Consider the following 10,180-nt stretch of genomic DNA (forward strand, 5'->3'; position numbering starts at 1 on the left):
ATCTTATTTATCAAAGAAAAACGATATTCACTAGATCACTTACGATAAATTATAATATATTAAACGAATCTCAAGCCACAATAAATTATGACAGACTATCAACGAGTTGTGGCATATAACGGATAATATAGTAGATTAAGAAATAAATTGAAAATAATTACAATAAATCATCGGGGACCAGTCTTATGATATAGGAATGAAATATAGTGACATACTAATAAATAGATAAAATGAAATTTAATTCTATAAAATATACAAACTTCATTCGAATAGGAGAGGGTTTACGATTAATGTTTAACTTCCTAAGAATCAATTTATCTTAATGGAATCGATCAATTTGGCTTCTCATTTGAATATGTAGTATTTAACTCGTTATAGATGGTTAAAAACTCGATTATTCCTCCAAACTTTCCTCATCAAATCCGAGGGCCTCGTAATCTCTCTTTCTCTTTCGCTTCCTTTCTCTGCAAGAAACCAGAAATACGCAAGACGAAGAAATATATGACAATTAGCTGTTGTTGGGTCGGTAAGATGCCCACGGAGGTATTTGAATAGAAAACTTGTATATTTACATTGGTGAATGTTACGTGAAATATTTTGAAATTTCATTAACATCGTGACAAGACTCGACTATCACGATCGTCAAAATCTATAAACAAGTCAAAAGATACTTGTTGCGAGTATATATTTAGTACATAACTAGCATACGACACGAATATCCACTTTGAGCATGTAAGAGGTGTTAAAGATGGTCCCATTAAATATTCAGGCTTACAAAAGTAGCGAATAATCGACCGTTTAAATACTTTTGTAATCTCTGTGAAATATTATACTCGTGCTAAATATCAAATAATTCCTGCATACGTTTACAGATTCCTTTTGAACTCTATCGATATAATCACGATAATAGAGTCTGGTAATATCGTTAATGAGATTGCAAAGTGTAACGCGTACTCGAATACCTTCGTGAGCCTGTGCAAGTACACGCGTGATACGTCCTTTCTTTTATTCATTTCGTTTCTTGAGAAAACTGCATTTGTACTTCCCGAGCCTCCGAATCGAATATTTCATTTCGACGACGCGCCTGTTAACACGTCGTCGGACAAAAGCGAGATAGGTTCGCCAACTAAAAGCTCTGGAACTTAAGTTGGACAGCGTCGTGCTAGCTAGACGAAAGAGCATCGGCGTGTTCGCGAGCGGCTGGGCGATGGCCAGGTAGAGGGAGGTGCAAAAGGTGAAAAACACTTTGCCATCAGCATAACCGGTTCCACGTATTCCGAGCCTGCGCGTCTCACTGTTTCTCTGGCGTGGTTGGATAACAAGGATTCGACTAGCAGAGAGGGTCTCTTAACCGATCATAATCGACTTTTATCTGCTACCGGTTGTGTTATCGTCGATAGCGCAGCTTTTACGACACGTCGAAATCGTAAAATCGACCAAATTAAAATTTACGTTTAACAATCGGTTTACATTTAAATATTCGAGTTTCTGGCTAAAAGAGATTCATAGAAATATCTGAAACGGTAGAAGCTGGGAATCTCAGATAGCGTGTGTAGAATATATCTTAAACTTGTGTTTCTGGTTCTTATAAAATATCGAATATATGTGATTTTGAAATTACAGTAAATTTTTATAGTAGCTTTCGTAATATAATTGGTTCGTAAAACTGAATAAACGTCGGAATTTACGCGTCTGTGTATAGTAAAGTTTTGCTTAATAAGAATTGATAAAAATCTGAAAAATAAATTTAAGTACCCGGCCCTCTGAGATTATAATCTCTGTCAGAATCCTGCGATTATTAAATGTTCTGCAAACTTCCGATAAACTTTGAAAATCATCTAGAATAGGTATAACAACTTTAGCTTCGATTAGACATTAATTGAAAAGGATGGAATGCCGTATTTCACAATCGATCAGATATTCAACGTGTTCGTCGATGCTGTTAGTCGGTGAATTAACTCAACATTTCATTAGATTCTACAGGCTATTATGCGTAATGCGTATATCTTAGCTTTGCTTCATTCCTACTGGCAAGGTCGCCACGTGACTTAGCAAGGTCGTAAAATCGGTCATGTAATCGTTTCTTTCTTTGCGAGAATATCGCAAGATTTTCCGTTGCTACTGTTGTACGCAACTTATTAGCTATTAACGTTAATAATTTACCATGTGTACGTTCGAGCCGCGAACCATTGGTTATTAGTCATGGTCTTTTATTTTATTCGATACACATTAAACGTACGATTGTACAGAGATAAGTCCAACGTCTTCAATTTCCTACGTATCTGCCTGGATCTCGAATCTCGATGTCTTTTTAAATCTTTAGCAATTATCTCGATCGTCTCTAATTTTCTGGAATTTAACGCTCATCGCACCAAACGTCCATTACGCCAATATATTTATATAAAAGACGCATTATCAATTCTTAGTTTTACGATTCTCGATTTGCCTAAATTCTAAGTACTAAATTCTTAATTCTATGATCATTTTCTGTCTTAATTTTATAAAATTTTACATTCAAATGTCTTACTTTTGCTATGACGCACGTTGCTATGATAAAATAAAACTTACAACTCAAGGTGTAATATCTTGCAAGTAATATCTCGAGGAATAAGCTCAGAGTGAAAATAAAATTAGAAATATATGTACAAAAATACAGAAGTCGAAAGCCATCCCCTCCATTCCTCGCGGATTATTCACCACCTTTCGTAATTCGTATCACGCTCCGCCACTTACACCCGGTTTATAAATAAACAGACGAATAAAAGCTGTCTCCTCGGCCAGGCGTGAAAGCTACCGCAGTAAGTCCAGTATCGTTCTTGATACCTTGACACGGTCGACTCGTTCCAGATAAGCCTTCCACCATACCGTTTGTCTACCAAGCTTGTTTTTCACTTTCCATGTACACCACTGAAATTGAAAAACGATAAAATTGGAAATTATTACCATCCCAAGCGCCAAAAAGGTCAAGGATAATTTCGAAAACCAGGATCGTAATCGCTTGGAGTTCTATGTGTACACTGTTTCACGATCACAGGCAGAAAATATAACAAGTAACGTCTTTTATATTTTAAATGAACGAATTAGCCGAACAATCGAAGTTGACAATTGCGAAAGAGCCCGGAGTTTACGGTTTCACGCAAATTCGTAGTCCTATAAACGCAGTTAAAAAAGCAAGTCTCAGGCAGATATTTCTTTTAATTAGCAAATATTGTCCTTTAGATATTTTATGTATTCTCGCATACGCGTTGTATAGGGTCTTGTACCTTTCAATTTTCCACGCGTATGCATCTAAGCGCGTGAAGATCCGCGGTATATTAACGACGAATTAAAGAAGATATGTAAATCGAAAGAAGCGATTTTTTCAAAGTATCATCGGTAGATTAGCGATGTCTTAGAATTCATGGTTTCAATACGAAAACAAAATGGTCAGAAATTTCGAATGGAAATATATTTTAAGTTTATTTAGAACGCAAGATTTTGTTTCAAGGATAATTTCACAAGAGCAGGATCGTAATAACGTGGAGTTCAACGAAGACCTCTAACTCTAACCTCGAAGTCATTTAGTTCATGGTAATATTGTTCTGGATGAGCGATCGCAAGTAATAACCCAAGCTTAATGGTATACAGGAAAAGATTTTCCTCGATGGAAGAGCAATTACGTCGAAGATCATAGTCTCAGATTATCGACGAGTAAAAACAACTGTAGGATAATCTCTTTTTGTTTCTTTCTTGTAACTCGATTTATAAGGAGGAAGAGTTTGATTACGATCCTCCAGTTTCGCCGGTTGCGTCAACTGTCGGGAAAACGCTTCCGGTTATTATCGACTTCCTCCCAAACGTTAGGCGAACCGACGCGGCTCGTCCCGGGAGATACTATTATGCTTTCTGTACTCTCAATCTTCGTATCCTTTGGAACATCCTGTATATTTAAGTTTCACTTTGCGAAGATTGTAGTTTGCAAAATAGTTTGAACAAACCGACGGAATCATCGTCGCTAGAGCTAATATTCGTGGTAAGAAAGTTTTCCGCTTTTGAATATCGAGTCTGTACGTTCCTTTCTTTTTCAATAAATATGACTTAGACATCGGGGCCGAACGATCTAACGATTCCTACAAATACGTGAAAAAGTCCAAGATCGTTGGAAATTAATACGTCTTCAAATACTCCAATACTAATTTATCTCGTTTATTATACGTAGCAAGTGATATTACCGCCGAGACAGTCTTTTTAGCATATTAGAAACAACGAGTTTAAAAGGAGCTTAATAATCGTCCTAATAAAATATGAAACAAGTATACAGAAGTAAATTTGCTCGGTAGAGTTCCGCTTATATGAATTTGTCGAGAGACGAATAGCTTATATTAGTTCGTATAATAAGAATTCACCGATTCTCTGAGCTGTCTATGATCTTTCTTCTATACGAAGAAAGTAGGATGCATAGAAGAAATTCAGGTTCAAATTAATAAAGTAGAAACTATAAAAATTTCATTGAAATAAATAGATAGATAGAAAGAGAGAGAGAAAGAGAGAGAGAGAGTTCTGTTTTATGTTATTGTACTATTATAATAATTATTATAATTATTATAGTATTTTACAGGTAAGAAAATACTTTCTCTTAGTAACTATTATTCAATTTGATTTCAGACGCAACACGATTGGACGTCCGCGTGAGTGGAGCCGGGGCCACAGAGCCAGCGTGTCCCAATCGATACGCAGCTAGTCGATCAGCATGAAGTGGCAGAACTGTGGCGGCGTAGGGTCCAGGTGCGTCAGACGCGCTCTGTTGTTCGTGTTCGTCTGGGGCCTGGTGATGATCGCGGCGGTGCAATTCCGTCATGTGGAGAACAGCCTCAGAGAGACACCAACGGCCGAAGAGTCCGCTAACGACCTTCTCCTCGACGACATCTATCGTCGACGCGAGATAATGAAGAACCGTGGCTCTTCCAGTCTCGGTCTCTCCAGATATCTCTTGCAGAGATCCTCGGCAGACTCCAGTTTTTCGAATTCCGGTGGTTCCAGCCTCTTAACCACTTTGACCACCATATCCAACAATCCAACGAAAAATCCTTCGGAGTTGGAGCCATTGTTGGATAAAAGACCAGCGAAAACAGAGGAAGAGTTGATCGAGGAAATAGAACAGAGGATACCTAGTCTGCCTTTAGCTTACTGGAACAAGAACAGCAAATATCCTGCTAGTCAGAGCAAGACTAAAGGCAATTACAGCTGTTCCAATCTGAAATATCCCTCTATCTACGATATAGAGTTCAATAACGTTTACTGGCAAACGATGCGAACCGGTAACGGCACGTTTCAATTGTTTGGTGCTTATTACGACCGTAGAAAGCTGTCGAGAATAGGGCCAGCCGTTAGGATCGTTGGGATGATCGATAGAATCGAGCCTACTGTAAAGACTCATTGTCAATTTTGGTACGATGGGGAAAGAGATCCTGTCATTGTCGAGACCATGGAATATAAATATATCTGGTACCCTAAATGGGGTAACTACAAACAGGGAATCTATCAGCCGTACGTAATTGCCTGCAAGATTCCCCAGTCTCATTGGTCGAAGGGACCTCCGGCTTCAGTTTCTATGGTAGAAAAGAGCTGCGACACTCCCAGCAATAATCTTAGAGTCATATACAATAAGCCAGAACGTAAAAAAGATTTTGCCGTCTGCGTGAAAGGTCTAGATTTCCTTCACGAGGATTTGTCTGTCAGACTGGTCGAATGGATCGAGTTGATCAGCCTGTTAGGCGCAGACAAGATCTTCTTCTATCAGCTCCAGGTTCATCCTAACGTGACAAAGATTCTAGATCATTATCAGAAATTAGGAATGGTCCATGTGACCCCGCTGACGTTACCTGGTGGGCAACCTAACGTTCCTGCTTTTCAACACATGTATCTGACAAAGAAGACCAATCATAAGAGACAGAACGAACTGATTCCATATAACGACTGTTTGTACAAGCATATGTACGAGTACGAATATATCGCTTTATTGGACGTGGACGAAGTGATCATGCCGGTGAAAGACGCTACGTGGCAGGATTTGATGAAGAGGGTGCTGCAGAAAGCGTTAAAGATTAGAAACGAGACTAGGGCTTCGTATAACGTGAGGAACGTGTATTTCCTCGACGATTTGCTGCACTCGCACGGGTACTTTAAGGACATGCCAAAGTGAGTACCATACTTATTTTATTGTATATTATATATTATATTATATAACTTATTTTCCTATTTGTTTCATTACATTCAACGAAATAGAACTTTTTCTTTCCTATCGATGTTTTGCGATAGTTTGACTCGAGTAATCTGTCGAATAAAAGAAAGAGCGACGATTCGTTATATCAAGAAGAAAGTCGATGGATCAGATTCGATCTTCATTGAGAAAAAGATAACTATCATAGAGAATATTTTGATCAGAATACAAAGGAAATAAATTTTTCGATGATTATATCGATCATTGTAATTTCATCCGAGATCTTAGCCTTACTGGAAATTATGTAAAATTGTGAAATTTAGGTTGAACGTAATACTAGATGGTAACGTATCGATAATAACGGTATTCTTCGTGTTGGGTAAACGATCGTTTAGTTTCGAAAGCCGAATAAATTGCACCCAAGATACTTTTACAATTTCTTCTGTGTCATTAAAGGTATTGGCAAATTTTAACGTAACTAACCAACTAAGTATCGGGACCCCTGTTTAACAAAATAACTATAGTATCGACTACGATGTAGCAACCGCTCAAACGCTGTCAGCCAATTTTGAACAACCGAAAAGAAGCAAAGCCAAGCGAAACGTAACGAAACCGTAAATGATCTAATATACATTTCACGAATTTCCTTCTACTTAATCCGTAGATCTTTGGTTTCAAACATTAGAAACATTAGAAATCGATAATGAAAAATTGGAAAGTTTTAGGGTTCAATGACCTGCAAATCTGCGAAATTTAACAAGTTAGAGAGTCAGATCGAAGAGTTTAGGAATTTGAAGTTTTAAGAGACGAGAAATTCGAAGATCTAGTATTTTCCAAAATTCGGGAATTCCAAAGTTCGAGAATTAAAAGATTCAAACGTTTGAAAATTCGAAAATTTGAAAACGTATGAATCGGAATATCGGAAAGTCTAAAAATATGGACATTCGAGTGTTTGGAAATTGAAATATACAAAGATTGGAGAACCGAGCGATGCAACGTCTCCGTTAATCCTTTGTTCAAAATTTCTCATATGTTCGCAGGTACATGCATATGTTGCAACACGTCTATCGTTCGCAAAACTTCACGAAACCTAATCAGTACATCAAGTGCTTCCACAATCCGGAGAGGGTGGTGACCTTGCACAATCACTTCCCTTTGGCCTGTTTGGGCGCCGGTTGCACCAGTTACCCCATAGAGACCGAGGATGCTCAACTTCAGCATTACAGAGCCGATTGCGTGAAATCGTTGAAGAAGACTTGCGTCCAATATCGCGAGAACAGCGTGTTAGACACCACGATATGGCGATACAAGGACCAATTAATCGAAAGAGTCACCAGGACGTTGGAAACCCTTGGTTTCTTTGGACCGAGCTAGCGAGAATCAGACTTTTCGAGTTTCTATTTCGTGCGCTATCGACGACGAAGCTTGAAACCGTTTAGAATCGTTTCCTCCGTTCGTCTCGTTTCTCCTTCCATCGATTTCCTTTAAAACGGTCCAATGTGCGAAAAGTTTGCTACTCGAACGGTCGCCAGGAACGCGTTTGCTTCGATTAACAAGGAATTTTTAGCGACTCCGGTGTTTAACTATACAAATTTTTTCCTATAACATTTTCCATTCGGATGAAATATTCGTTGCGTTACGATGGTTTGCTCGAAATATTTGTCGAAACCAAAGTACGACGATGCCTTGAAATATTAACAAGCACCGTACGATATTCCAGTTTCGTGTTTCTATAAGTACTTTAAACAAATTATTTCGTTAATAATTGAAAAATCACTTGTTTGTCTCTTATAGAGTCTTTCTCTAATGTGTTTCTTATTGTTATCGATTCTTCGCAATTGGACAGAAACTCGATGCGCTTAGATAAGAAAAGAATCGGTGGTTATGACAACGAAGCGTCGTGATTCACCGAGACACGTTCGAGGAAGAAAAGGCTGTGTAAATCGGACAGAACGTACGGCGACGATTAGAATAATCTATAGGATAAGGATAAGAATAGCGTTAATGATTTTTCAATTTGTGCCACTGGACGAAATGTAAACTCGATTGGCGGAATCGTAGATTGGAAACATGACTTCTTTGCTCAACGTCCTTCGAGATAGCCACGAATTATTTGCTTCTCGATCAACTATGCTGTCACGTGTGTGATACGCTCTTTACGAAATCGAATATCGTCAAACGAACGCGATCGAAAGACTGGCAACTAATTACAGTTGCACTTGAAATTCGAACCGAGGGAAACTTGTTTCGTCGTGTAACGCGAAATATTTTATTTCTAATAATCGTATCATTCGATACATCGAATTTTATCAACTAGAGAAATTCCAATTTTTAACGATTTGTGCAATGTATCGCGTACCATTAAATTATATAATTCAAGTATGTGGAAATATTTGGATATTAAATTGTAACGAAAGAATTCGAATACTTTCCGAATTTGAAAATTCCGAACCTTAAAGAGATAGAGATTTTGGCTATTTTTTAATATCCGAATATTCGCAGAAATACATTAGAACGAATTAGTCGATTTCTTAAATTAGCGAACGCCAAGCGAATGTTTGATTAGGCGAATGTTTCGAGTAATTTGAAAAGTCAAATAGCATTCGACTTACTCGAAAAATTCGAAAATCGAAGAGACGAGATTGTCGCATTAAAGGGAACGTTGGCTATGTCGTATATTTCGAATTTGAAAGAGAAGAATCAAAGAAACAAACGATCGAAAACGAGAACTATAAATAGGAAATCTGCAATATATTTCGAAATTCGTAACACGACAACGTGATCTGGATACGAAACGAGTTTAAATTTATTCGTTTCAACGATGAAAATCGACGAAGCTTCGTTGTATTTTTAATCGTACCGTATTCCAGCCATTTATCGTTCTCTATCGAACGATTCTCTATCGAGCGCTCTTTGTATCGATCGATTGAATTTATATAAATATATCTTGTTGTAGGTGAAAGAGATTATAGCGAGACGATATAGTTGATTATATATTAATATTTACAGGTTTCAAGATTCGAAAGGTTAATTTCGATTAGATAAAGATAGATACGAGAATGCCGAAATTTTGAGCGTCCATTCAAAATCGAAGTACGAAGAGTAAAAGCGAATTGATTTCAAACGCCACAAATTGAATAATTCGTCGTTCAAAACTAATCCTATCTAAAAATGAATTTTTCCACTTTTGCATAATTAATACAGCTTATTGGAGATGTATATAGAGCCGATATACCTATTCAATCCACTTTTGTTCTCGATGTTTCGATCGTTTCTTTCCTTTTTTTTAACGCTCCATAATATAGAAAAAACGATGTATGGTATAAAATGTGAAAAGCAGATTTTAAAAACATGGTTGATGTATCGCTTTAAGAATGACTTTTACAATTTGATATCTACTCTTGGCTACGATCTTCTTTTCGATTAATCAAAGTAGATATCAGCGAATTAAGGTTAAAGATTTAGTTTATAATCGTACTATATCTCTTCCACCAAGCCCATGTTAGTATTAATTAGATTATTATCTTACGCGAAAACTAGGACCCGCAGTATCGGTTTCTCTTTGTCATTTTTTCCTCTTCTTTCTCTCGATTTGCTCGCGCGGAACGGAAATCCTCCGCGAAGATGAGTCGATTGCGATGTTTGTGTCGAAGCGATAACGGGAAGAAAGCTGATTATGGGTATCGATCGGCAAGTGAAACGAACGGTACTTCATCGATTAAAACAACATCGATCGCGTTCATTCGGGACCATCGTTTTCAATTTATTGTTCAGCAATTCTATGGAACGCTTTACGCAGAGTGTTTCAAAATAGAAGAGTAAACTAGAATAAAGAGACGGTATCGTCAAATTCTTATACTTTATTTATAAAAGTTTTTCAACGAATTGAGTAAAAAAAAAAAATATATTTTTTGAATGATAAATCGAAGAATGATATTTAGTTCGAAACACTTTGTACACCGAGCGTCGAATCGCTCGGAG

At 37.5% G+C, this 10,180-nt stretch overlaps 1 protein-coding gene and 1 long non-coding RNA gene across 3 annotated transcripts in view; one reads left to right on the forward strand and one right to left on the reverse strand.

The window, feature by feature from the left end:
- Window positions 1-7,752, forward strand: part of LOC100749530 — a 65,618-nt gene extending 57,866 nt beyond the window's left edge. For both annotated transcript variants that reach the window (XM_024368027.2, XM_003489929.4), the window contains exons 2-3: window positions 4,645-6,177; window positions 7,240-7,752. In XM_024368027.2, coding sequence (XP_024223795.1) covers window positions 4,730-6,177; window positions 7,240-7,573 — 1,782 coding nt within the window. In that variant the 5' untranslated portion in view covers window positions 4,645-4,729 and the 3' untranslated portion in view covers window positions 7,574-7,752. The remainder of the gene's footprint in view (window positions 1-4,644; window positions 6,178-7,239) is intronic.
- Window positions 227-4,748, reverse strand: LOC112212937. The gene is made up of 2 exons (XR_002946792.2): window positions 4,610-4,748; window positions 227-2,907 (listed from the first exon to the last, which is right to left on the reverse strand). It is a non-coding gene; the product is annotated as an uncharacterized LOC112212937 (long non-coding RNA).
- Window positions 7,753-10,180: the final 2,428 nt, after the last annotated feature.

This window comes from Bombus impatiens, unplaced genomic scaffold, assembly GCF_000188095.3.
Source record: "Bombus impatiens unplaced genomic scaffold, BIMP_2.2 scf_0382, whole genome shotgun sequence".
NCBI classification, from domain to species: domain Eukaryota; kingdom Metazoa; phylum Arthropoda; class Insecta; order Hymenoptera; family Apidae; genus Bombus; species Bombus impatiens.